The sequence below is a fragment of the Apteryx rowi genome, unplaced genomic scaffold, assembly GCF_003343035.1.
Source record: "Apteryx rowi isolate R43461 unplaced genomic scaffold, aptRow1 scaffold_13, whole genome shotgun sequence".
Lineage (NCBI taxonomy): Eukaryota > Metazoa > Chordata > Aves > Apterygiformes > Apterygidae > Apteryx > Apteryx rowi.
The window spans coordinates 1,435,045-1,462,217 of NW_020447530.1; the positions used below are offsets into that span (position 1 = coordinate 1,435,045).

At 42.7% G+C, this 27,173-nt stretch overlaps 2 protein-coding genes and 1 long non-coding RNA gene across 3 annotated transcripts in view; 2 read left to right on the forward strand and 1 right to left on the reverse strand.

Annotated features, from left to right (window-relative positions):
* The first annotated feature begins 66 nt into the window (after window positions 1-66).
* The window catches only part of FANCM (FA complementation group M), a 77,015-nt gene continuing 49,908 nt past the window's right edge, over window positions 67-27,173 (forward strand). Inside the window, exons 1-6 of the mRNA XM_026056133.1 lie at window positions 67-365; window positions 1,145-1,317; window positions 3,040-3,117; window positions 4,148-4,306; window positions 26,215-26,304; window positions 26,777-26,908. Coding sequence (XP_025911918.1) covers window positions 149-365; window positions 1,145-1,317; window positions 3,040-3,117; window positions 4,148-4,306; window positions 26,215-26,304; window positions 26,777-26,908 — 849 coding nt within the window. The 5' untranslated portion in view covers window positions 67-148. The remainder of the gene's footprint in view (window positions 366-1,144; window positions 1,318-3,039; window positions 3,118-4,147; window positions 4,307-26,214; window positions 26,305-26,776; window positions 26,909-27,173) is intronic.
* Window positions 8,086-12,735, forward strand: LOC112961208. Its single transcript, XR_003251958.1, has 2 exons — window positions 8,086-8,181; window positions 12,555-12,735. It is a non-coding gene; the product is annotated as an uncharacterized LOC112961208 (long non-coding RNA).
* LOC112961207 (heme-binding protein 2-like) lies at window positions 9,749-19,521 on the reverse strand. The gene is made up of 5 exons (XM_026056135.1): window positions 19,242-19,521; window positions 13,530-13,621; window positions 12,070-12,211; window positions 10,442-10,625; window positions 9,749-9,999 (listed from the first exon to the last, which is right to left on the reverse strand). Exons 1-5 carry the CDS (start codon window positions 19,462-19,464, stop codon window positions 9,828-9,830), a joined length of 813 nt encoding a protein of 270 aa, XP_025911920.1. The 5' UTR covers window positions 19,465-19,521; the 3' UTR covers window positions 9,749-9,827.

Here is a 27,173-nt window from a genome sequence, read left to right on the forward strand (position 1 = left end):
GGCGGCGGAGGCGGCGGCGGCGGAGGAGGCGGCGGGGGCCGTGCCGGGGCCGGAGGCGGCGGAGGCGGCGGCGGGGGGTTTCTGCGCGGCGGCCGGGGCGCTCTGGATCTACCCCACCAACTGGCCGGTGCGCGGCTACCAGCTGCGCATGGCCGGCGCGGCGCTGCTGGCCAACACGCTCGTGTGCCTGCCCACGGGGCTGGGCAAGACCTTCGTGGCCGCCGTGGTGATGTACAACTTCTACCGCTGGTTCCCCTCGGGCAAGGTGCTCTTCCTGGCGCCCACCAAGCCCCTGGTGGCGCAGCAGATGGAGGCCTGCGCCCGCCTCATGGGCATCCCGGGCCGCCACATGGCCGAGATGACGGGTACGGCCCGGCGCCTTCCCCCGCGCCACGCTTGGGCTTGACGGGCTCTTCTTCATTATTATTATTATTATTATTATGGAGCCGGGCGCCTTTCCCCCGTGCCACACTTGAGCATGATGGGCTCATTATTATTATTATTATTATTATTATTATTGGTCCTGGTGCCTTTCCCCTGTGCCATGCTTGGGCATGACRGGCTCYTTWTTATTATTATTATTATTATAGGGCCCGGTGCCTTTCCCCCACACCACGCTTGGGCCTGATGGGCTCGTTATTGTTATTATTATTATCATTATAGGGCCCGGCGCCTTTCCTCCATGCCAAACTTAGGCATAACGGGCTCTTTATTGTTGTTATTTATTTATTTATTTATTTATTTTAAGTCTTTGCAGACCCCATGGACTGCAGTTTATTACTGACCGGAGTAACAGCCTTAAGAGCTGCGTCTGTAACCTCCTCTTAAATGCAGGCCCCTCTCGGAGGTGACGTAGGCCAGGTGCAGCGCCGAGGGCTCGGCGGGACGGCATCCTGATCTTCTTGCTAGCTCTGTTTCCCGTGGTTCTGGATTTACTGTTTTATTGCGGAAAATCTTCCCATTCGTTGCATTCATCCCCCCTCCTCCCCCCAATTGGGAATAGCATCTTCACGCTGTTAAAATGCGCTCGTTTCCCAAAGCTGATGTTGGTCAGCCAGCCCTGTGGGGCCTTCTCGGTTTGTGGCTCTTTGCATGCTCTGTCCTTAGTTGAACACATTGGTAATTTTGCGTGTTTTATTTTCAGGGGGAACCCAGGTCCTCAGTCGGAGGGAGCTATGGGCTGCCAAGAGAGTCTTTTTCCTTACGCCGCAAGTAATGGTGAACGATCTTTCTCGTGGAACTTGTCCTGCCGTGGAGGTCAAGTGTTTGGTTATCGATGAAGCCCACAAAGCTCTTGGAAACCATGCCTACTGTCAGGTGAGACTGGAGGGACAAACGCCACCCGTGGCATGCGATTACAAAAAAAAAAAAAAAGCTCAGGTTCTCTTGAAAGTGTTGCTGGCATCATTGCTGTAGGGATATTGTTCTTGCATTCCTTGGCTTTGTTTGGAAAATGAGCAGAGATCAAACAGTGCTCTGTGTGATCAGCACCTTGATTTTAAGTACAAACTATATTAAAACTAGATTAGATGAGATGGGAATTTTATTAACGTCTGAATAAAATTGTAATTTTTGTTTCAAAATACCTTTTGAACAGAGGCTATGAAAATAAAAACAAATATGCTGTTTATTTCAGATGTGTTCATATTTGCAGGTGTACACTGGTATAGTTATGTGATGTTTGAATAAATCCTAAATGGAGGGAGGTATTTTTCAGAAAAAAATGTGGGTATCTTAAGTGAAATGAATTCAAAATTTCCCTTTAAAACAAAGCTTTGTCTTGATTAGGAAATAGTGTTTACAGTATCTTGGCTTAATCTCCTAACAATATGTGACTCAAGAGAAAGTTACTGTTTTATATATTAAAGAAATTGATTGAATGTATGTGGAGTTATAGATGCTTGCTTACCAGGTCTTTAGATGAAAGTAGGTGTTATTTAGTGCTTGTCTAACTTGAAATGCTGGAAAAAAGCTGATGGCTTGCTAAATTAGAACAGTATGTGTTGGCTCACCAGTGTCACAGTTTTTTCTTCTATCCTCTCATTTTTCAGAACATATAGCAACTTCATTTTCAAAGAATTTAAGCTTATTGGTTACTTTATTTCAAAATACTGTATAAAACATTTCTTAATTTTTTTGCTATTACGCTAATCACACTGTGACATAGAGCCAAGATTTGTATTCATTGACATTTGAGTCATCTTAGTTATAGAGGAAAAAAATCTTTTATCACCTCTGGTCAGTCCCTGTAATTGTTAAAGTAGCAGGTTTTCTTCTTGCTTTTTACTATAAGCATAAATCGAATTCCTCTATCTTTAGTCTTCATTCATTATTTTCTGTGGCTATTATATTTGTTATTATTTGTAATTGTTTTGGTTTTTTTCCTCTCAGAGCAGTGCAAGGCAGGTGGTCAGAAGGAACAGGGCTTGTTCCCTGATAGTACCGGCAGAGTTGAGCTATGCAGGAAGATGAAGTAGAGGCAGTCTGGCTATTGCTCGAATGCTCAGCAACTAACATGACTGACACATTTTTGGTCTTGTGGAGGGTTGTAGGATGAGAACTTGGGAGCTCTAAGGAATATTCAGATGTTTTCCTAATTGCTACTGAAAAATTTTAAGTGAGACTTGGGTGAATGCTGATTTTTCACAGCAGCTTTCATCTAATCTGGATTCAGATTAGATGGAACTAATCATCTGCAATTACTTTTTTTAGAGCAGTTCTTTGAATTTGTTTTTTGGCAGCTTATTTGGGTTAACGTGCTGTTAATCTTTTGGTTAAATCTAATGAAAAATCATTTAATATAACTTATCAAATTTGCTCTGTTGAGTGGAATTGGGCTAACATAATCAAGATGAAATGTTCTTGGATATAAAAATATTATCAGCTGAGGAATTTCTGGTTCCCATTTGAATTTAGATGTACTCTTCTTAGAATATTTTGTTGAGTCTTTACCACTTAGTTGATGTTTTCATCAATATAGTTTGTACCTGCAAATAATCTCCTGTAGGATATTAACATGAAACTTGATCCTCTTCTTAGGTTGTGAAGGAGCTAAGCAAATACACAAATCAGTTTCGGATCTTGGCCCTCAGTGCCACACCGGGCAGCGATACAAAGGTGGGTCGAACCTGCTTTCATGGTTGGAGTGATGGGTTTAACAGAAGCTGGGTTTAATACCAATATGAAAAGCATGGAGGATATTGAAGTCTATCAGAGTTCCAAATAAAAACTGAACCACTTTACGGTCCATTAGTTGTTGAGTTGTATGTCTTTTTGTTGCTATAGACCTTTATTACCTTTTTCCTGTCCTTTCTTAAAGGGAATAAGATTATGTAGTGAAATGGCTAGCGTATCTTTTGCTGGTTGAGAATGCACACCTACTTGAACCAAGAAGAGTATATTCTCAATGCAAAATGGCTTTCTTATTGAGTACAGTTTGTTGGATAAATGTATATATGGCTGAAGTTTTCAGTCTAAGGTAGATGGACATCCAAATTCACTCTAAGGAAAAGCTATGTAGCTTGACTTTTATATGGAGCTTTTCAAGGTGTTAGTGCTTGACAAAAAAAAAGTGTTATGTGAATTGTTTACTGCTCAAAAAGTTTAATATTAAAGAGGAGCTAAACAGAGAACTTTAAAGAGTTTTAATAGCTTTTCTTGGTCTTAATCAGCAAGACCTAAACTGCATGTTCCTCTTCTGGGATGGCGTGTGGCAGTGGCTGTAGCTCTGTCATAGTGCAGGCAGTGTGTATTTAGGCTGCTAAGTACCAGCTTGACGTGTCCTGTAGCTACGAGAGCTCTCAGCTGTTACGGTATTAGGACAGCTGCCACCTAGCTCCCTGTAACGTCTCATGGGAGATTTCACGGCACGCTCAAGCCTGAGGAGTTCTGTCACTCAGACGCTAAGGCAATTGCATGGTTTTTCCATTCACAAATTGATCATATAGGTTACTTACGTACTACTTAAGGCCCTTAATTGGAGAGTCCTTCATTTTTCATCCATCTGTATAGACAGTAAGTACCTTTTCCTTAGTATTATATTCAAGGCCTATTAAAATACGGAAATAGTTACTTTCGTGTGTTATTGACTTGCATCACTGGGGTGATAACAAGCAAATGGGATCTTTTCTTGTGACTTCTCAAACAGGCGGTGCAGCAAGTTATTTCCAACTTACTCATTGCGAAGATAGAGCTGTGTTCTGAAGATTCTCCAGAAATTCAGCCTTATTCTCATGAGCGACGTGTGGAAAAAATTGTTGTTCCACTTGGTGAAGAATTAGTAGAAATTCAGAACGCTTACATCCGGGTGAGTTGTTGGGTTTCTTTATTGTTTAATGGATAGCATCACTAAAGAAATAATTTCCCTTCCTATTTTAACATCTCTATCTAGTCTAGTAGCAACTTACAAAGTTAACGCTTTCCTGTGCAATTCACGTCGCCTTTGAATGTAAGTCAAAGAAAAAAAACATGGTTTCAGCTACAGCAGCTACTGTTTCACTTTGTGCTGGTGATATGTATTACCTTGCAATAACTTAAAGCTCTGATGGGAAATTTACTATCAAATTAATTTTCTTATCTTCTTTCAGGACTCCTTGTAAAAATGTTTTTTGAGACCTAAATTGAGGGCCTCTTTTAATTTGGCTAGAATTCAGCAGTATTAAGAGGTTGGGAGTTGCTGTGTTTGTGTTATCCAGGTTATTGTCGACCTTACATAAATCGTATATAGATTAAACTGTTTTTTTCTTCTTGTTAAGAATAATCGTTAGAGCTTTAACTCCTCTGTAAGTGTACATAGTTCCCTTTTTTTTTTCTTGTGAGTATTTTTTACCAGTAGCTGCTGTTCAAATATAGGACAGATTAGCAGGTAGCAGAACTGTTAGCCAGTTGATGGCTAATGGTCTGTGTCTTCTCAGTCAGGTATTAGCAGGYGCGTAGTATTCTGTAAGCCATCACTCTGAAAAGTTCAAAATGAAGAGTTGGGTTTTTTTGGTAAGAACCCTAAAAAATTAGGAATAAGTTTAGTATGGGGCTATTGCCTTTAAAGTATGTTTTTTAGGTTAAAAAGTTTAATGATTTTGCTTATAATCAGTGTGAAGACCATGGGAAAGCAAATCTGCGCCTTCATTTTCTATGTTTAGAGTTAGCTTTTTTAGATCAGCTGTTTTCAAACAGGCAACCTTGGAGCTTATTTAAATAAGAAAGTTCCACCGATCTGCTAGAAAAGTCTTTAAAAACTAGTTTTGCATCCCTGCAGAGGCATCAGTGCTCGTATTGATTTCGGGGAGGTAGTCTGAGGTTTTTTGCTTTTAGATTAAAGCTGGAATAAGCATGTAGGTTTGACTGATCTCGTGTAACTGTGGAGTATAGACAAGCCTTTATTAACTTCAATGGCTGCCACTGTGGCTTCGGTGGTTGCAATTTCCTTTCTTTGATCTGACATTTGCATTTGAATTGCTACTTTAATTAGAACATAAGACTTCCCTTTGCGCACATTAATAGCGTACAGAGAGCGAAGGGGCRGTTCCCAGTCTTTTCCAGCATTCTGCTTTCAGACTGCATGGGCAAAGCGTGCCCTAATCTTAAAGATTTTGGCACTTTCAAAAGTGGCTTCTGTACCTCCGTTTTCACAGAGGTGTTTCTGTAGCCGTGCCGTTTTCTGCAGAACGGCGATGGGCCTCGGCCATGCCCTTAAAGTTGTCTTTTATAGCGTTTAACGTGCTCGTGTGTTTTGGCTGCTGAGTGCTTTGATGTGAGAGTACGCTGGGGGCAGCCCCAGGCGGCAAGGAGTGCAGGCTGTGATCCTTCCCTCCCCAAAGGCACCATCGCGAGGTGCCTTCTGAGCTCGGATACGTGCATCACCGCGTTAAATCCTGCTTCTGTGCAGTTTGGGTCTGGAACCGCTCTTGACTCGTTCTGTGCCGCCAGCAGGAACTGCGCGAGACGGTGCTGAATGCTCGCACAAGCGGGGTGGCGGATCGCTCCTGCAGGGAGGAGGAGTGCGAGTTTGCCAGCAGACTTGCTGCCTGCAGCATGCAGATGCCCAGCTCCCCATATGCATGCTCATTTCAAAGGAAAAAAAAAAGGCTTTTTTTGAAAGTTAGTTGAGTCTTTCGGGTTTTACGGTGACCATTTCAAATTTGGGGCTAAAGTGGGTTTTGTGAATTCAGAATAGTACCTTGTGACTTACGTTGTTTCCATTCAGAGGAAAGATGGCAATAAAGAGATTGCCAAACACTGAATTCTAAAGTAAATGTTAAAAGTACGTCATTGTTAGAAAAATAAGATCCAGGTGTACACTCCGCACAATAAAATCATTAGCTTTAATTTTAACAAACAGTAACAGTGAACAGAACAACATTTCAGTGAAAATGGAGGCCAGTGTAAAACAGCACAACTCAACAACGCTGGAAAAATTATAGTTATGTTTATATTTGTATACATACAATAAGCAAGGCCCTGAGTATCACAATAACTGGAATAAACTTTTTAGGCACTATTGCATGTTTGAAAAATACACAGTATGCAGGACAACATTTATTTGCTAAGGCTACTTCATTTAACTTTCAAAATATGTGTGAATTATGTTTTATCTCCTTTTAACAGTGCAAATCAAATACTTCAAATTAAAAATGAAAATCCTTTGACTAGTGGCTTATAAAGTAGAACAAAAGGTGGATAATAAAATACCTAGTCCAATAACAGGAGATAGGTAAGCAGATCTGACAAAGTTTTCAAGCTTTCTAAAGTGTTCTTTTTGAATAATAGTAACGTTTCCGTGGCATTCATTGGTGTAGCTGTTAAGTACACTCTGACTCGATGAGAAAAAAAAAAAAAATGCAGTTCCTGGTGCCCTTCTTTGCGGGCCGTTTACAGAAGCTGGTAGTGTTCCATAGCCATAAAGTGTATCTTCAAACTTAAGATTTCTCAGCAGCATAAGCAGTCTAACATAAGTCAAAATAAATACTATCTCGGAATTCAGTTTTACGTAAAACAACACTGAGCACTTCGCTGTGGTTAGGATATCAGCACATTCAGATAAACAGCTCATTTTTATATTTGAGTAACAAGAGTGTTTCTATACCACAAGCAGCTGAGTCACAGAAATACTCAGGTAAAGGTTGCCTATGGAAAGAGATGTACTATATAGCAAACACTTCTTTTTCAATAGTTTTTTATGTAAAATATATACAAATTGATGCTTTCTGGTGAGAGGATTTAATTGTTTCCTAGAGCTATTAGACATTTCTTGTACCAAAGCATCCATATTATTTCTATAMCTGTCAAAAACTTCCTTAATTTGCCATAGAACTTTGTCTCAGGTCAAAATGTATTTTTTTATTTGCCTTTATATAAAAAGAATGTTTTTTGGACCAAAACAAAGCCTGTTACTTAATGCATCCCTGGAACCCCCATTTAACTCAATTGAAAGCTTTTATTATTTTCCATTAACTTATTAGCTTTTACTTTAATACTGGCTGGCATTTCTACCAAAATGAAGAGATGTTAAAAACAAAAAGCAAAGCTAAAATAGCTACTGTGGGTGGTCAGGAACTTCAGGGTAATCGGACAGGAAGCTATTGAACATATTGAAAAGGAAGTCGCAGTATTTTTTCTGGCTGTGATCCTATGTCTTTAACAAATTGAGAGCAATAAAAGACACAAGACAGACACCTTCACCATCTCGTCCTGTTAAGTAAGAGATACCTTGACGTGCATCTGCACTGTCACATCATCAAAAGAGTGGCTCCTAGTTGCAGCCACAACTGACACAAGCACTTGTGTTGCCTCCTGGCAAACCACATCAGAGAGCTTTCGGGGGAAGAAAACAAAAAACAAACCACAGTCTTCTGAGATTGCTCTCCCCTTCCCCCCCAAGTGAGATCAGTTTTAAAATCCAGTTAATTTGTGGCAATGCAAATGTTTGTGTTGAACCAGTGCAGGCTGTYTGAAGAGCTGGAGAAATCAGATTCAGAGGAAGGAAGTGAGGATTACTTATTTTTTCCACAAACGCTATCAGTTTAATTGCGGCTTTTAATAAGGTTTTTCTCCTCTTTTCCCCCCCTCCTGCTTGCTGTTTTACTGAAGTCATCTTTGTGGACAGCAGCCCCTAGAGGGCACCTTGGCCATGCTCAGGTGTGATCAGCCAGCTTCCAGCCTGTGTTTTTCTCACTGAGCTTCACAGTAAGCGGTTTTAGTTTGAAGAATAAGGCCGGTTTTGTGCAGTAGAAAGCCTTGTGGAGCTAGGAGGCTTAAAGTTCTTGAGAGCTGTATTTTTTTCAGAAGTACTACGTAAATCCATTTTGTTTGCCAATTAATAGGACTGCACTAGCAGACACGGGCTCTGGTTGTCATGTATTGTTTTAACCGAAGAACACAAGCTCTAGAGCCTAAATCTTGTAACTGATAAATAGTGCTGGTGATATAATTCTTGCAACTTTATATACTTTATATAAACTAATTTAATTATATTAAGTAATTTGATTAAACTCTACTATCAGATCTTTAAGGGGATAGGTTAAGAGGGGATTTCTAAGAACAAAATTATTTGCTAATCTGGTTCTAAAGTGCATTAGGTGCTCTTTAATTGTAATATGTAGTCGAATTTGAATGGTACTTTCAAGCTTTCTGATGCATTTAGAATTATACAAGCTTTTCTTTGAATAACAGCATGCTGCACTAGCAGTTTTCTAACTTGAAGAATTACCATATGTCATATGGATGAAGGGTAAAGGAAACAAGTTGCAGCACAGAAAATTAGATATTAGGAAAATAATTCTCACAGTGAGAGTGGTCAAACACCATCCAAGTTGGCCTTTTTTCAGCAGAGGGTTGGGCCCAATGACTGCTAGAGGTCACGTCTAACCTAAATCTTTCTGTGATTTTAGGAAATATTTGTGTCCTATTTATAACTTTAATTATGTAGTACTGCTAGAAAGGTTGAGCATAAAAAGCAGTTAACAGATTACTTCAGGTGCAGCGTGTTAACATTCAGCGAAGTTGTGTTATAAGACCGTAGGATTCAGCAAGCTGAACGGCTGAGCACGGTACTTTCTATCTGTGGACGCCACATGCAGTCATGAGATTGCTATGAGTGTGTGATTTAGGTATACCTTAACTTTGGCTATCAAAAGTTTAGTGAGCATTAGGACTGTTTGGACTTCTTGGTCTCTTCTCACGGTTAAAAAAGAACTTTGGTTAAATGCTTTTTGAGGTAAGCATTAAGAATCTCTGCTCCATGGGTGGCAATATCAAAACTAGTCAGCATTGGCTTAGTTTTGGTCCTTGGTTCAATCCCAGTGGCCTAAATCTGGCAATTTTCTTCAAAAATGAAGACCTGAAAGTTCTTTTTCCAAAGGATATTCTACATGTGAGGTGGCTTTAGCGTCCCCCATGTAAAGCCCCTACAGTATCCTTTTTGCAATGAGTGCAGCTCTACCTGCCCCAGGGCATAGGCTCCAGGATCTCCCATAGGACAGTCCCAAGCCACAAGCAGTTTAGGGATGCTAATAAGTGGTGGGGGGAGAGGTGTCCATCTCCCTTATCTTGTTTAAAAAAAAAAAAAAAAAAAGTGACCTAATCTTAAAGGTGTTAAAAATCTCCGTAGCAATTATTTAAGAAACRCAAAATTTGACGTAGGAAATTGTGTACATCTCAGGTGTTACTTCTGTATGCTTATTAAGTTGTATTGATTGTCTTGCTAAATGGCTAAAAGCCACTTTTCTAAATTTTTTGAGTGTTTGTACCCTAGTCTCACATGATTCACCTGCAATATTCTGCCATGAAGTCAAAACCGAATCTTGTAATTGAGAGGCAGCAGAAGTGGGAGACTATGGTCTTTGAAGGAACCATATTTCATTAAGTCGGTTAGCGGCCGCTGGATTTGTATATCCTGCAATGATGAATGTATCCTGCAAACATAGCTCGGGACTCTCCAGAATTTCCGCCAGCAGGTTTATTTCCCTCATTATGGAGTCTTCGTTGGTGATTCCTCTGAAACTCCTGTAACAATCAACTTCATATCACGCTCTGTTTAAAATCCACAGTTTTTCCAGAGCCTAGAAATTCCTCCTCCTCTTAAGTTATTTAGTCATAATTCACAAATGATACCACCTCACTGTGATTTATCTCAGAGATAACATTTTCTTATTAACCCAGCATTTTCAGTGGTATGTCAGGCAATCTGTTCACAGCTCCATGGAATAGTCTGTGTTTTGAGATGCTGTTAGATCTCACATTTACAGAAACGTTATTTTCCCAAGTAAACTGGTAACTGTTATTTCCCGAATATCCCAGTTTCATAAAGCAAGCAGCTTTTAACGGTTACCGAAAATCAAGTGTTACTGTTAGCTTTTAGAATTTAATTTAAAATATGTAACATGTCCAAACTGAAAACTACATTTTTTTATAGTTGCTACTAGAACAAAATTGAAATGTTTCTTACCTACTGTAAATGATAGTAGAAGGCCACTCTTCAATGATTATGTCGGAGTCGAAAGGATGAGGTGGCTGGTCCTGCAGCACGTCGGGCAGGTAGTACGCTACTGTCACCGACTGGGTCATCTCCGACTGAGATTCGTTTGTGTGTACTATAGTCACGATGGGGATCGTTATCCCCAAGTACAGTCCTGAGGAGACAGACGGGACTTTTAGGAGATRCCGAAGGAGGCCTGCGTACTGTGCTCGGCTTCTCATCTCATACTGAGCAATATAAAGTGAACGCCGCAGAGCGGACAAGATTTCCATTGCTAGATGGAATTCAGTAGGATGGTTTAGAAAATGTCTTTGTGTATTCCAGGTTGGAAGTAGCATTCTACTGTGTCTCGTAATGTGCATGTGTGTGTATTCTTATATGAATATATATATATTCATATATAAGCTACATGTGCGTATGTGTAAATCGATGGGTGCACATCTGTCTAAAATGCAGTATTTGGTGAGCTCTTCTACATGCAGGGCAGAGTTTGACTTGATAACTGCTTGAGTCTTTCCTCCTCTAAGAAGGCTGTGTTTACGAACTGCAGTTATCTCGCTTTTTAAATATTTGAGAACAAAATGTAGGCCTTAGCTGGACAAGGGGGCCGTGTTGTGCCTTCCTCGAGGAGCTGCTGTTAGCGAACGCTGCTGTACATGGGCAGTGCTGCAGTAAAAGCTTACGATCGTGACTGTGCAAATAGTAGTGATCTGAAGTGAGAACTTTGCTTCTGTGCGCAGCTTGGAAACAAAACTTCTGTGCACTGCTCTGGGCCAAAATGTTTTTTAAGCCATGTTAAAAATGTTAACAGAATGGGGAGAGTGGGGAAAATACCCAATGAGGGAAAAAAAATTGAGATATTTCTAGCTTGTTGGAAAAAAACATTAAGGTTCACTTGAGAATAACACGTCAGTACCTTTACAGAACAAAACGCTGGGTATTGCAGTACTTTTTAATCCGCTGGAGAATGGCAGAAACAAGAACTGATGGCTCTGAGTTGAAACCAGATGAATTTAGATTGGAAACTAGCTACATATTTTTGATGCAGGCGCAACCAAGAACATTGTGGATTTGCCATCTTTTTAAAGTATTTGAGTTAAAACTGGATTATTTTTCTGGAAAATGTCAACCACACAGGTTTTTGGTGTCCATTCAGACATGTATTATGAGCTAAAATCAGGGAGGCAAGACGTTATGGGCTCTTCTGGCATTAAACTCTGAACAAGTTCTTAGAACAGGCTTTTTAAATACTGTTGTAAAAATTGAATTACTGAACTTCTATAGCAAAAATGTTGTTTATTGCCGGGAGTTTACACAAATAGCCAGTTTCAGTTCCCAAGCAGTTGCTGTGGTCGGATGCCTTTGGGAATCAGTTCAGTGATCACTTGCCTTTGGCCATTCTCTTCTAACATGTATGCAGGAAGAGACACACTTCCTTTTAAATTCTAGTGGAAAGGCTATATTGCAGGAAAATGTTAATATAGAGAGGGTGGTATATTTGGAAAAGGTTAATAAAAATATCCCTGTAATTAGGAGAGGCGGGTGCATAAATACTCTCACATTTTAATGTAGAACGTAGAATTGTGGTAGCCAATTACCTGAGGAATTCTGCTCACAAATGTACTTCATAAGCTTCATGAATCCCAGACATATGCTCTGTTCGTACTGTTTCCCTTTCATTTTTATACAAGCCCACTTGGCTTTTCCATACTGACGTTTTTCATAAAGCAGATCTCCAAGCTGCAAACAGAGTAAGACAATAATTTTATATTTTAAGATAATCATTAAAAAAACCAAAACACTTCACACAGTATTTCAATGCTTTGCTTATAACACACAGAAATCAGCTTGTCTGAATGTAGCGAGCAGCAAGCAAGAGGAATGATTAAGTCTCAGTGTCAGCTATAACTTGAGTGCATTCTGTTTACTCTTTAGTTCCCAGTATAATGAGTTTTACAAGCACTTCATTTCAAGGTCCAAGTTGGCATATGATATGTAGGTATACAAAAACAATGCAAAATTTGTGTGGATGCATCTTATTTGAATATGAGAATAACTGCATCTTTCTCTTTTCAATTGTCAGTGAAACAATCTTGAAATGAACGTGCAAGTTTTAATCCTCCTCGTATAAATCAAGAAAGGATATGCTGCCGACCGTGGTCAAAACTGGTTTTTCAGCAGAGACTAATACAGGTGGTTTTCCTTGAAAAATAAGGAGCTGTCAGCTTTTGCACTTGCAGTATTAAATATTTAGTTGAAATCAACACTGAAAAACCTTCTTTTTTTTTGAATCTGCACTTATTACAATATTACTGAGAAAATGCTTCCAAGCAGTTCCTATCTTTGACCTCATTATTGGACATCTACTTACAACAAAATTGAGTTAGGAGTCCCCAGCTGTTTAGATAAAATACACTCAACTGAAACAGTAATATTGATAAATTTGAATTATGTGGATCCGCTTAATGTGACAGGAAATCTTCATACCTGGTTAGTAAAGGTTTTCTTGGTTTGTCATTTATTTAAGGTTGGACACTTGGTTGCACATTTTCTGAGCTGTAAACAGTTTGCTGGACATCAGTCTCAGGTTTTTATTAGAGGATGAGATGGCTTTGTAAATTACTTTGATAATGGTCCATGATGCAGAAGGACAAGTTCGGTTTTAAATTAAGATATTGATCTCTTTTGATTCCTCTTTACTGAATGTTAACGTGACCTTGTAACGAAGCAACCGCATTGATTTTAGCGATCAAAATGAGCATTTTATGTTAAATGTCAAAATGTGAGTTTAATTTGTTAAATTAATTCTAAAATGATCACAAATACTGTAGTTCCTGACCGTCTTCTGACTTTCCTGCAGCTTTCTAGTTATAAAAAGAAAAATCGACACAATAAAAAATGGCAATGTGTTAAAAACGAAATGCCCAGCTACCTATCCAGTTGTAACACTAAAAATCACAAATGGATTAAAATAATTTTATGAAGGAAAATAGTTTTGAGCGCTAGGTACGAATCCTGAAAATACTGTTAAAGTCTCAGTTGGGAAGGAAGACGTTACCTTTTCTTTGCGCTGGATCAGAGTGAACGGGATGGTCTGTCTCTCCTGGGGGTTGTTATTTCTAGTCAGCTGCTGAATTGGCTCTGCCATGTCTGCAATGAAATCGTACAGTCTCAATTTCAGAAGTGAGGCTACAGAAATAAGAATGAATTGTGTTCCATTTTACTTTTTCTCAGTTAAATTTTGGGGAATTTTGTGTTTAGAACAAATTTAGTGTGGTTTTCAATATTAATAGGAATAGCCAATGGATTTCTGTTGTGTGTGTACTGCTAAATAGAGCAGATTTTACTCTTGCTTTCCTCGTGTTTTCCAACTGTACAAGCATCTCTTAAAGGCTTTTGATGACGTTAAACATTAACCTAGAGATGCCCTGGCAGTCTTCTGGTTCTGTGCAGATGATATTGTCAGTTCTAGCAACTCTTTCCTTGCTGCATTAATGTGCATTTGCACCAAGTATATTGAGCTGGTTCTTCTTGTTCACACATTCTAGCAAACATTACTGTGGAAACTATTTGTCATCTCTAATGGATGTTTTGCACCCAGGATTTTACTTTTGAGCTTGAAATGGTGCAAATTTCCGTGCTCCTTGTTAATCAGAACGGTGGCCGGGTGCGAAGGCAGTGCTGCTGCTCAGCGACGGCAGCGCCTAAGCAGCTGGTGCCGCGCAGGCAAGGCTGTGACGGGCTACAGCCGCGGCTTGGATTCGTGTCCTGGCTAGCTCTTGTTATTGACACCCGGTTACGACTTTGCTTTTCTCTGTGAACCATTGCTAGCACCGATCGCTGGGAGCGTTATAGTTGAACTCACAGCAAGTGCATTCCAGCTGCGATGCCGTGGTGGTCCAGCTTCAGCGTAGGTAAAGTGGAGCGCTGAACCTTAATGGATTTATATAATGATGATTTCTTCATGCAAGCCTTTCTAATAAGACCTCAAAGGAGGGGAGGATTTAAAGAGAACAGGCAAACAAATGATTTTATCAAGAAGTAGAAAAGATCATGGACTTCTGTTTGTAATTTTAGAGGGAGGCTTCAGAGAAAAGGACCTGGGGGTCCTGGTGGACGACTTGAGCGGGAGTCAGCAGTGTGCGATTGCGGCGATGAAGGCTAACTGCCTGCTGGGCTGTGTTAGCAAGATTGCAGCCAGATGCCTTCAGCCTGGAGAAGAGAAGGCAAAGGCGGGGGTGGGATCTAGCTGGAGTCTCCACTACATAACAGAGAGTTACAGAGAAGACTAAGACTCTTCTTGGAGATAGATAATGATAGGATGAGAGGCAGCAGACATGAGTTGCTGCATAGGAAATTCTGAGTAGGTATTTGGGGAAAAAACCCACAGCGAAGGTAGTCAAACACTGGGACAGGGGCCCAGAGATGTTGTGGAACCTTCCGTCCCTGGAATCATTTAAAACTCAACTGGATGAAGCCCTGAGCAAGCTGAAACCTGAAAGTTAGCAGCTTAACTTGGAAACTAGCTCTGCTTTTAACAAGAGGTTAAACTAGAGACCTCCAGAGGCTCCTTCCAACCTACATTTTCACATGTTTCAGTATTACTTAATTTTGTATATAATACCTATTTATTGAAGAGAGATGTTTATACTTCTTTTTTTTAAAGAAAAGTGCTGAAACCATAGATGAGGGAAGAGAAAGAGTCCAATTAAGCTAAAGGTATAAGATAAGCAAGCTTAAAATTCCTCACTGTAAGCATCGTTGAAAAACTGCATCTTAGGAAAACATGTGGTTTAACAAAGAAATTAGAACACAGATTTGTGTGTGTTAATACTGCTTCTTTTTGTTGCAAGATAGTTTTATCTATATGTGCTCTGTCTGATTAGATACAAAGTGCATTAGGTGAAAGGTTTTATTTCAATTTGGATGAGGCAGAAGATTTTAAATTTTTGACTTGTATAATAGTGAATATTAAGATTGTAGCGTAATTGAAAAATAAATTACAAACACAGGAGCAGAGCAAAGCAAGTTTCATAATTTGTTTTCTGTTTGTCAGATTCCATTACACCTGGCTGAAAAAATAAAGTGGTTCAATGTTCTCAAATTAGTCATAATTACCTTAAAGCCCTAGGAAGGATTACATGAAAAGTACCAGTTTTATTTGACTAATCGGGATACCTTGTGTTTTGCTTGCTGCTTATGTTTGCCCCTTTCTTCTGTTTGCACAGGAAGGACATTGAGTATGGTCTTAAATCTGAGCTCTGACGCTGCTAGCAGGGGATCATTTAGTGAAGGAGACTAAATGTTATTGCTTAACTTTGGTTGAAGAACTCTTAAGTACCTGCATGCCTGCTTACCAATACGGAGATGAAACTAAAATGTCCTTTGACTTTTTGAATGATTCTCACATTTTGTCAGGAATTTAGTAGTGACCCTATTCTCTGTTTCCAGACGCAGAGCCACTAGCAATCATCCCTAGCCTGTACCAGTCACCACCCTTCCCAGACAAGCGCAAATGGAGGAAAGGAGCTAGCGCATGGTCTCGTACTTCTGTTCTCCTACAGTTCTGTAGTTGCGATATGACGGGGTTAGGTGTGTTTGCCACTGTGCTTGCCTTGACCTGCCGTGATCAGGTTGATCAGAGGTTGATCAGACCTGCCGTGAATTTCATTTAAGTGGGATGTAGTTGCCCGGTGCACCTTAACGTAAAAGCCCGCAAAACTTTATCATCCTAGAGGAGAGGAGACAGCCTTTATAATACTAGGAACCAAATCTTCATAGGGGAAAGACCCCCTGGACAGTGTACCGTGCGTCTTGGAGAGAAGAATCGGGAAGCAGCTCTGGGAGGTGTTTACAAGCACAGTCTTGCAAGCAGTCCTGGTGCTTGACTCGGGCAAGGCTTAACTGTGAGACTACCCCACTGGGATGACGCAGTGATGGTGCTTTTGTGGTCCTTCCCTGCACAGGTCCTTCGGCAGCCGGGTGCTAAGGCTTTCCGGCAGCCTCTGTGCCGCGCAGCTGTGCTGCTGCTTGCGTGGCAGCCTCTGCATGGGAAGTACGTTTGAGCTGATGGAAAACCGTGTGCCATTCAAGATCCAAAGCGTGACCTGGAGCCAGGACACCTGGTCTCAGAGTGTTGTACACCAAGTACCTTAGACAACTTTAGCAAGTGGATGATTTTGATGGGTGGCAACTTTTCTCTGAGCTTGTTTGTTAGTCTAGTATTGAAATTAGAATTGAGAAATTTAACTGCTATAGCATGTCTTCTGCTTCTACTGGTAGTAGATAAAATGAAATGGATTTTTCATGCAAAAAAGTTAGATTATATCTTTCTGCGTCTTTAATTTTCCTTTGCCCTTTTGTTGAGAAGTTTGGCATGGTCCAGTGAGTCAATCTATAGGGTTAAGCTGCTCTTAACAGTGATAAATTGACAGGTCAGAAGATAATTGATAAGCTGGTGTCAAAATCTCAAGAAATCTTGCGTTTTTTTAGAAGGCTTATGATGTTCCTGTTGTTCACAAAAAGGTGGTAACAAAGCTAAAATGCAAATCTTTTGGAAAGATATGTTGTCACCACAGTATAAAAGAGGTGGCAAAGCTTGTGGGAGCTGAGAACTATTGATGAGAAGGATGGCATCATTCTTATTTTGCAGATTGTATCGTTAGACTACAGAAAATACAATCTCTTGTTAAGGTCAGGAGTGTTCTGTCTGCACAGCTGCCCATACGGCTGTAAATAGCCGGCCAAGTGATGGTCTTGTCCTCTCTTAAACCATGCTGTAGTGACACCAGCTGCTCGCGTGGGAGGCAGAGAACCAGCTTGCTCCCTACCGAAATGGAGGGTTCCTCTTTGCGGGACGTCGAAATCTGTGCTTTCTCTGTGTATTTCCTGAGGCTGAGTGACGCTTTAGCTGACTGCGTGGTGTCTGCTAAATGCAGATAGGAACGGTTAACATGAACTTTAAATAGGCCATGTAGACTAATCTGCTGAACTCCACTCCTGACATATCCACTCCCTTTAATTTTGAACAAACTCTTTCCTTTTGCCTAACTCTAGAAGAGGGCATTAACCTGCTCAAGTTTGCTCCTAAGTGTCATCTGGCACCTGAGTCCAGGAAATAGTCCAAGAAAAAAAACCAGACTGTTTGACCTTATTATACTTGGGAATGCAAACTAACAGTTGCTTCTTGTAATAAACTTCACTGTGAAGAGGAAGATGCGTACTATTTCTAGCAATTTACCGAGAACCTGCTCGAGTCCTCTTCCTTCCTCTTTTTACTGAAGGTCTGAGTAACCGCAAGTGTCTTGATGCATTGCCTACGTGTCTGGTCCACTTTCTGAGGCCACCACAAGATTTCTGAACTGTTTTATTTCCCCACCTATAAAATGCAATACCTGACTTATACTGCTGTTTTTATTGTGGATTACATTCCAGCCTCTCCCTTAACACCGTCTGCGAAACTAGTAAAAGAGCCCTGGGTAATATCTGAAACACTGTTTGGGGTGTTTTTTTCTTTTTAGATATTTGTTTAGCACCACAAAGACATAGTAACTAAAAAAGATAATATAGTAACTAAAATGTGGCAAAATACTATTTTGACACATTTCCTAAACATAATATCTTGCCTGTTAAATCTTAGTGAAACAGGGCTTTGAAATCTCTGTGTATTAGTGTATTGGATGTTTTGTGGGAAGGAACCTTGTTTCCTTACAGACCCAAAGCTCCTCCTGGGAGCGAGCTAGCACGCATGTCTTTGCCGTGGCTGTACATGCCTCGCACGGGCGGCTCTTTGCTCTCCTCCCTTTCTCCTCCCTTTCGTCTCTGCAGCACCCGAGGCCTGCTTTTAATACACTTGCTGCAGAGGCAAACCAGTGAGACTGCTGGGCTGTGTGTTCAAGCTGTGGGGTTGCATTTCTTCCGGTGGACTGTGTTCAAAGACTGCTAAAAAGGGCACCATGAGAACCTGGCAAACCAGGGAACTCTGTTCACGTACAGTTTTTTAGGGCCTTTTCTTTTTTAAAAACCTAAAGGGTAGTCAGTAATGAATTTCCCTTGTTAAAACAGTAGAAAGATGAGACTTCAGGCATGGCTTGAAAAGGAGGGAGAAAATAAGGTTGTACACCGTGGTGGGATATAGAAAGAGTATTTAAATAACTGGTTGTTTCATTTTGGTAGTGTCTACTGCAGTCTAAGTTTTTGCTGAAGTCTTGGAGACCTCAGGTAGGAAAAGGGGGGGGGGGAGGGAGGATCCTTCTTCCCCACTTGCCTCCCTCTTTGAAGGCGATTTATCTGGACAGTAACGATGCTAAAATCTCTATTTCTCACCATGAGATAATGCAGATGAGCTAAGGTTTCTGAATAAAGTAAGCGTGCGGTTACTCTTTGCTTGTTAGGAGTTTGCTGCAAAAGAATCTGAAAGAGTACGTCTGTCCTGAAACTGAAAATAAACTGTTCAACACCACCGGCCCGGGAGGCTTGCTGTCAGAAAAGCCAAGCCGGTCCTGTAGCTGTGTTCAGCCCTGCAGCTCCAGCGGTCTCTGAACAGAAACGCCTGGACGGAGACGGCGAGGGGCGCTCTCGGAGGAGCGGGATTTGGGGACAGTCCATTAGGTTTTAGACCAGAACTGTGACCCCCGTCGGTGCTGCCGGTACGACCAGGTCCCTCCCCTGCTTCCATGCCGGGAGCCTGGTGGAGTCCCGCGCTGCCTCCCCCCCCAGTCCCGGAGCCCCGCAGGGGTCGGACGCRAGGGGACCGCGGGGGGGCTCTTACCGCGGGGCACGTCCACCTGGTGCCCCCGGCCCACGCTCTGCCAGTAGCCGAGCAGCCGCTCCTGCTCCTCGTCCTCCATGCGCTCGGCCTCCTCCGGGCTGCCGCCGTGGCTGTGGCGCGCCGAGTCGGGGCTCTCCTCGGCCATGCCGTCCAGGTCCTCCAGCGTGATCATGGCCGGTGCGCCTGGCTCGGCGCCCCCCATGCGGCAGCCGCCCGTCTCCATGGCCGGGCCAGCGCCGCGCCGAGCCGGGGCTGCGCTTTATCAAGGGCTCCCGCCCTGGCCGGGCTCCGAGCGCGGGGGCCGCCGCGCCGGGGGAGGGAGCAGCCCCTCGGCGGGGGCAGGCGGGGGGGACGCGGCGGGCGCTGGCCTTCGCGCCGCCTCCGGGGCCCCGAGCACCGCGCTGACCGCAAAGCTTCATGTTTCTCGGCGTTAGCTGATGCTCTGCCCTAGCTGTCCTCCCTGCGCCGTCTCTCCCCACTGCTCCCATCGCCCATCCCTCCTTCCTTACTGTTGGTATTGCGCTTTCTTTATTTGCTTCTTTTAAACCGTGATTGAAAGTCAGGTCTTTCATTTTGTTCTGCAAGATCATTCCCAGCTGGCTACAGTTAGGAGCGCAGAAGCCCGGGATCGCTTGGTCTCTGCAAGTTTGGAAGCTGATGGCTGCACGGTTTAGTAACTGCTGTGGAAAGTCTTTGCCAGGAAGAGGTGCGTGAGCAGAGCTGTTCTGTGGAAGGCTGTGAAGATCCGAGCGGCAGCCGAGCTTGAATCTGGGGTCTGTGTGGAGCGTGTGGTTCTGCGTGCAGTCATCTTTCACTGCATTCCCAAGTTGAAACTTAATGAGAAGGAGGTGGTGTGGTCCCCTGATCTCGGACAGAAAAGGGAAGCCTCTGCGCTTTTAAAACTTTCGGTAGGAAAATAGTCCTCTCCCATACACTGTTGGGATGGAGAAGGAGGTGTTGAGAGGAGGAGACCACAGTCTAGGGATCGAACTCCTGACTTTCTGTGATGTGATGCTGAATTTCTCCCCCCCCGCCCCGTCCTTTTTCTGATCGGCAACTTTCTCCCAGCCTCAGCTTCTGGGATTAGGTAATAACCCCGGGAGCAGACCTCTGTGTGACAGTGAAGTGTTAACTGCCCTAGAAATGGGAGAGACGGTGCTGACTGTGTACTGACGTTAAATGCTGAAATGCTGCTGTTCCGGTGAAGTGTTCCTTCTGCTCCTCAGAGCTGACCAGCTGAGGCACGTTGCTTCTCTGAGAACCTGGACAAGGAGGAACAACTACCAGTGGGAACGTCCTGGAAGCTCGCTGCTTTTCTTACCGAGTGAATTTAGCGTTTGGGGTTTTTTATTTTTGTTTTGTTTGAAGAAAAGCGGAGTGCAGCCACRGGTTGCAGTAAAGGAGGCAGGTAGCTGTGCGGTGAGCACATCTGRCCTCTTGTCTGCTGGCAGCGTGTCGGCGTCACAGACTGACGGATCTGCAAGTCCGCAGAGAAGGCAAATCCTTGACAAGTGCTTGGAGATGATGCTTCCTGAAGTGCTTTGGTTGCCTGCTTGATTTGATTTCATGGCCAACTACCCTAGTGTATAAAATCACAAGGTTCACTGCAAACGTGCTGACGTGGGCTGTATTTTTGGGGCAGTTATCAGACTTTCTTCACAAAGATGCTATTAAACCTTGTTCATGGGGCAGCTAGGCTGTTGTGGGTAGATACCTTGAAGTAAGCAACAACATGTGTCAGTCCAAGTCTCAGGTAATGACTTAAATTACACGTTAGTACAGTGTAAACTCCATAACTTCAGTTATGTGAACAAAGAATTTTCATGTAATTTTTGAAGTTGGGTTACTCCTGCTAAGTGAGGGCTTCCTGCTTCTTGGAGGTTTCTTCCAGGAAAGTGTCGTTCTTAAGAGCTGACTTTCTGAGCTCATGCAGAGAGGCTCTTTCTGTGCCTTTCCTGCTTAAATAACTCCAGCACTTTCTCACAAAAATAATCCTGACTCTTTTATTCTCTAAATAAAATTTGAACAAATAGGTGCTTAAATACAACTATTTCTTTTTGGAGGATTGCTAAGCGTCATTGCTGSAGATGGAAAAAAGCAGAAAATTTGTCTATAATCACAGCCACGTTTCTCAGTTTGTGAGAAGTGCCACTAAATACCGACCGTTGGAGTTCGAGATCGTACTGGAACGATCCATCTGAACAGATAACCGCTTGTGTATTTTGATTTGGTTTTGTGTTGTGTTATGGTTATAATTAAGTAAAAAGAGCTAAATTTGATATAGTACTGAAGAYGTCTTATGGTCTGTGTCTAGACACTGCTATCAGCTTTGACTAATAGAATAGGTGCTTGTTTCTAATTACAATTGAAAAAAGCTTATTTTTGTTTTATTTGTTTTTTCCCTACTTGTTAATTTTGTATGTGACTGTTGGCTAATAAATAGTCACTCTTGAGAGAATGTGCTTCTGTTAGTGCTGTATTCTTGGTGCTTTCCTGGCCGGTTTTATCTCTGAATATAATAGAAAAACAAATGTTTAGTCTTTCAAGTTGGGTATACAAAGCACCCTCAGTAGGAAGCTTCATTCGGTCATGTGGTGAAGTGATGATATTTACTCTTACTGAACTGCAGATTTCTATAAAAATGCCACTTCTGCTGGGCTCCCAGACCCCCCGATACCCTTCTTGACGGAGTCTTAAGACTTTCTCTCAACCCTGAGCTGTGGCTGGCAGTGTTTAAACAGGGTCTACACTCTGTCAGCCATGTCATTCCTGGGATGACTTCTTGGAAATTACCTTCAAGAGTCTTAGGTTGGCACACCTACCACCTCTCGGGATACTGCACTTTGTTAAACCCAGACCTTTTTAATTTCGGTCCTAAAAATAATGAATGCTCTAGCTCTTCATCTCCTGTTCACTGGGGCTGCTCTTTCCTAGAGCTGCAAAAGGCCCTGGTTGCCTTCGTGCCCTTCTGCAACAGCAGGTCAGTTTGTTCTCCTCCAGGGCAGTACAGTCACAGCACTCTAGTCCTCATGCTTGTGTTAAGTCCGTCTCTTGGTCTGGCTTTTCTGCTGTGCGCTGCAGGCTTGGAGCCTGGGAGAAGTCTTCTCTCTCCCTTTCTTCCCTTTCTGCACCCCCTTAGTGGGGAATTTGCAGATGTGGAGCAGACGGTGGGAGCAGCGTGACGTCCATATGGGACGCAGCAACAGCAGCAGCCTGGGTTCGTGTTCTGGGGCTGCTCGTGGTATTTCAGCTCGGGTTTGCAGCGGTTCCGGATCAAGGCAGAGCAGTAGGTTGGCTGCTGGCGTCGCAGCCCGGCGGGGGGTGTCATTCGCCCTTGCCCAGTGTGGTCCCGTTTCCTTCCGCATCCGCTCCGCGTCGGCCACCCCAGGTCTGGAAGTGAACTGCGGCGCTGGGTGAGGGGGGGAGCAGGAAGGGGAGGAAGGAAAAGGCAGCTTCACCTCTTCATCAGAGCGCAGCGCGACTGTCTGAAACGGGGCGATTCTGCCGGTCGCAGCTCCCTGGCACTTTGGATTTCCTGGGGCTGTAAGGAAATGAAGACAAGTAGAGCTTGACAGTCTTTGTTTTGTGAAGCTACAGTCTGTTTAGTAGCTGGTTTCTTTCAAACCTCTCCTCCTCTTCTCTAGAAGAGRTGCAGTTCTTGGTGTAGGCTATCAAGTTCTTTTTTCTTGTTTTTTCTTTGGCAAAGAAAGTTTGCAAATCTGCAGTAAAATAACGAGGCCAGATCTTTTGTTTCCGGTTAGTCTCTAGGGAATAAATTTAGAGCCTTCATTTTTTGTTTGTGCTAAGAGAAAACAAATTAAAAGCTGTTGTTAGTGAGCTGTAACTGAAACAGTAAGCAGTTCTTTGCCTTGTCGTTTCTACTTTAATACACATTATTGTTCTCAGCTAACGTTGTAGGCCCAAACCGCAGGTCTTAGGGTAATCTCAAGGACAAGCTTCAAAACATCAGTGTGATGTGCTAGGGAAAAATACCTTGTTCAGCAAATACCTTTAGGTTCTTGGCAAGTTTAGTGTGGTATGGGATAACTGTACAGGTTCTCTTTCATATRTTGGTAGGAGATCTATCAACTTTATCAACTAATTTTAGGAAGACAGAAAAAGTCATCAGTGCTAGTAAGAAATTCATATAAATGAATTCTGCGCTTCTGTTTTTAAATGAGTAACATGACACTTAAATGTTCTGGAAAGATTGAAGAGTCTTTCCAGAAGTATTATCTTTTTAATTAAAAATAAAGGTCTGGAAACAAGATAAATGWAATCCCTTTGAGTAGTGCTGGTTTCTGTATCTCTTCTAAGTAGGTTATGTTTACTGTTCCTTATTAGTTTTGAAGCTACAGGTGACTGGATCCTGCTGTCTTTCCTAATATTCTTCCTTGGTTTGTTTTGTAGAAGATGATTAAATCAGACAGGGGTTGGACATTGAGCACACAGTGACAATATAATTTTCTTAAATGTTATAAACCAGGTCAGGAGAGGAAACTTAAAAATACATGTAATGGAAAATTTTAAAAAAGAGCTATGCTACCAGTATGAGACATAGTACACCTGTACTGCGATATCATACTTCTGCGGGCATTACTTTTTAATGCCAGAGCTAATTTCTTTTTTAAGGAAACTTTTTTGTATTCAGAGACTGACTCCATTTCCACTACTCGAGACATAGTTTAAGCTTGATCTCCAGTAGCTCGAGTATCCTCATTACTGAACTGTTTGAGGAGGGAGTAAATTGCAATTTTAATGGTATCCCATTAAAATAAAAAGCACTGAGTTATGCCTTGCATGGTGACCATTTTTCAGGAATACCTTTTTTTGTAGGCTGGACCGGATGTTACCAGCTTGCTCCTTTTAAAGCGGCTCATCAGATACAGGCTAGCTTTAAAAGCAACACAGCAACAACAAACTGCTTGTAAAAGACAAAATCTTGAATTTTAAACCTTTAAGGTTAAACCACATGTGAGAAACTATTTTCTTGGTGAATGTTTTTGTCTGCACTTTAAATAAAAGATATTGGATTTTTTCCTTTCCTCTGGAAACGCTTAGCAGTGGTTTAGACTCTAGTGGCGCTAGCCTGTCACATCAACACACGAATCACGTAGAGGTGGCTGTGTACAGGTCTTCATATGCTGCGTGTAACCCGTGAACCATCTTGGAAAGGATCAGCAGAATCATTCTTTTGGGTGCGTTAAGAAAATTAAGAAGCCCTAGGAAGAACCGCTAAGCAGTCTGTGYTGCTGCTGCGGGTTTCTCTTTGCCTTCGGACCCCTGTGGGTGTGTTTGTATCAGGGGTCTAGCTGGTCCATTAGTCCTAATGGGAATGAATGCTTTGGGATGAAATCCCTTGCCTGTCTCTGCTTGCAGGGCTCTGCTTTGCTTTGCTTTGCTTTGCTTTGCGTTACGGAGCGGCGCAGGAGCCCGTAGACCGGATTCCCGGTAGGCGAGAGTTAACCTGAAGATCAGAACCGCAGTTCTGAGCTGCTGGGCTGCGCGTGGGCGTTCAGTCCGTGGGGAAACGCTCCGAAATAGCCTGCTGACCCGCGTGGAGTGGGCACTGACCCTCAGCACCGACTGCTTTACCTGCCGATCTGYTCCTTGTGGCCTGGACTGCTTGCTAGTGTGGACATCGCTGGTCCTTTCTTTCCAGCAGGGAACGGTGAGCCGAGATCAGCTCGTCTGCTGCCGAAACGGCGAGCTGCGTGCGGCTCGACGTCCTGCTACGGAGGGGGAGCAACCCAATATGCACCACAGCCTTCAGGTGACAGCCAGGACTTAGGCCTCGTTTCTGCTGTGTCCCGCCAGCCTGTATCTGCTATAATCTGCTTAGTGTGTCARCTCCAGCTCGTTGTTTTTAACGGATTTGGGTACGCGGAGCCTGTGGTGTGGAGATTCCCCAGTACATTGTTTTCTCCGTTTAGCTGGTGCCTTTGCAATTTCGCATTTGCTCTTCCAAAGTCCTTTGCGCTGTGGATCCCTTTCAGGATCGATACTATTGCGGCTGCGATCGTTCCCACGCCTTTCCTCGGGGCTCCCGCTTAGTGCTGCGGGGCACCGTACCCAGAGGAAGAAGCTAAAGCAGCACCAGACTGCACAAGTAATCGAACCAAGAAGGGAGAAAGAGTTGGACTAAGTTGCCGTTGTACAAATAGATGGTGGTTGTAAACAATCTTAGTGCRCTTTAACAGACTCTAGTAACCCAGAATACTCTAAAAGCGTGAAGAGGATACATAGCGTGTTGTTACTTAGTGTTTAAAAATACACTGTATTTTAAAATCAATTTCCTTTTCCTGTTGCAGCATTTTGTCTTCAGAAGCTGGTTTTGTTAGAAGTCCCAAGGTCAGACCTGCTGGACCTGTCGTTTCAGTTGGACTTGGTTTTCAGTGAGCTGAAAGAACAGTAAAGAAAGGAATAGATATTCCAGTCTTTGCTGTGCTATAGCCTGCTTTGCTCCCAACGCTGCTTCAGCTAAACTGGTGTTAAAATGCTTAGGAAACCCAGGGAAATGTCATATGTGTGTAACCAGCATTCAAGAACTAAGTCAAGGCCGTCTTTGGAGAAGCTTGTTACTGTGCTATAGTACACCAAGATGGTTTTGGTACTGTTAGCCAACTGGGCCAACAGATTGCAAGTCATTTTTGTGGTACAAATCCGATTAGTCCAATTATTGCAGAGTTAGCGCTCATGCAAAACTAAGTCTGTGAAAAAATCCCGACCGCCTAAGGCTGAGAAACAAAGAGGAAAAACAGGATTAAGATGAATTAGTGCAGGTCACTTCCCTTGTTCCACTGGTGTGGAAAGCAGGTACATGTGATGTCTAAGAGCAAAAAGACATTTCTGGCATGGCTTCCGAAGGCATCGAGGCACAGCGCTGTTTCCCAGCCGTGTCCGGCTCCTTCTCTGTTCATTCCCCCTCCCCGCACACGCAACTTTCAAACCTGTTGTTTTAAATCACCTGCAGTGTTTTAAAGTTCTCCAAGATGAATGCGTTCCTGCAAGTTTTCCTGGGACTAGTGGCCCCGTAGAAAAGACATGGAAATTAGCGCTTCCGGTAAGAGGGGGAGCTGCAGCGTGAGCGCRGCGGCTCGCTCCCTCCTCCTCCTCTCTGGCCGCTCAGCGCTTGCACGACCGCAGAGCTCAGCGTGTGATACCGCTTCTCAGGTGGCTGGGGGATATGGGCTGATCTTGGGGGTGAGGGGTGTTTGTGTATAGGGGACAGAGCACAAATCCACTGGAAACCAAAGTGTTCTGCTGCTCCTAGAACAATTTTTGTAAATTGGCACAGAAACATAGACCAGAGTGGAGAGCGTTATGGTAAGCCGGAGCGCCAGGTTATCATCAGTTACGGTAACCAGTTATCCGGAAATCAGTCCTGCCTGTCCTGCAAAATACCTTTCAAAGAAAATAAAGGAGCCGCTTGTGTTCTATTTTATATATTATCAAGAGTAAAAATGAAATTGCTTAAAAGGGCTAAATATCCTTACCTTCACATCTCATGTATGCCTCTTTTGTTTTGTTTGCAGGTGCTAGAAACATTTGCTGGACGCCTGATTAAAATAGGAGTTTTAGCAAGGCGGGATATTCCCAGCCTTACGAAGTATCAGATAATTCTAGCAAGGGATCAATTTAGAAAAAACCCTTCTTCACAAAATGCGGTAAATGTAATATAATTATTTTTCGTGTTATTAGAGTATCGAATAAGTAGTAATACTTCATAGTTTACAGAGTTTCTTGATACGTTTTAACTTACATTTCCATTGTAACGTTCTGTTTGTAGCCTTGGGATAACATATGCTTACTTGTTCCAGATTTCTTGAGGCTAGTATAGGCGAGTTAAAGAAAAAACGAAAAACTTCATTTGCAAGCTGAAATTACGCTAAGAACTTAGATTGCACTTTCTGACTGCCCAAACTACACTTT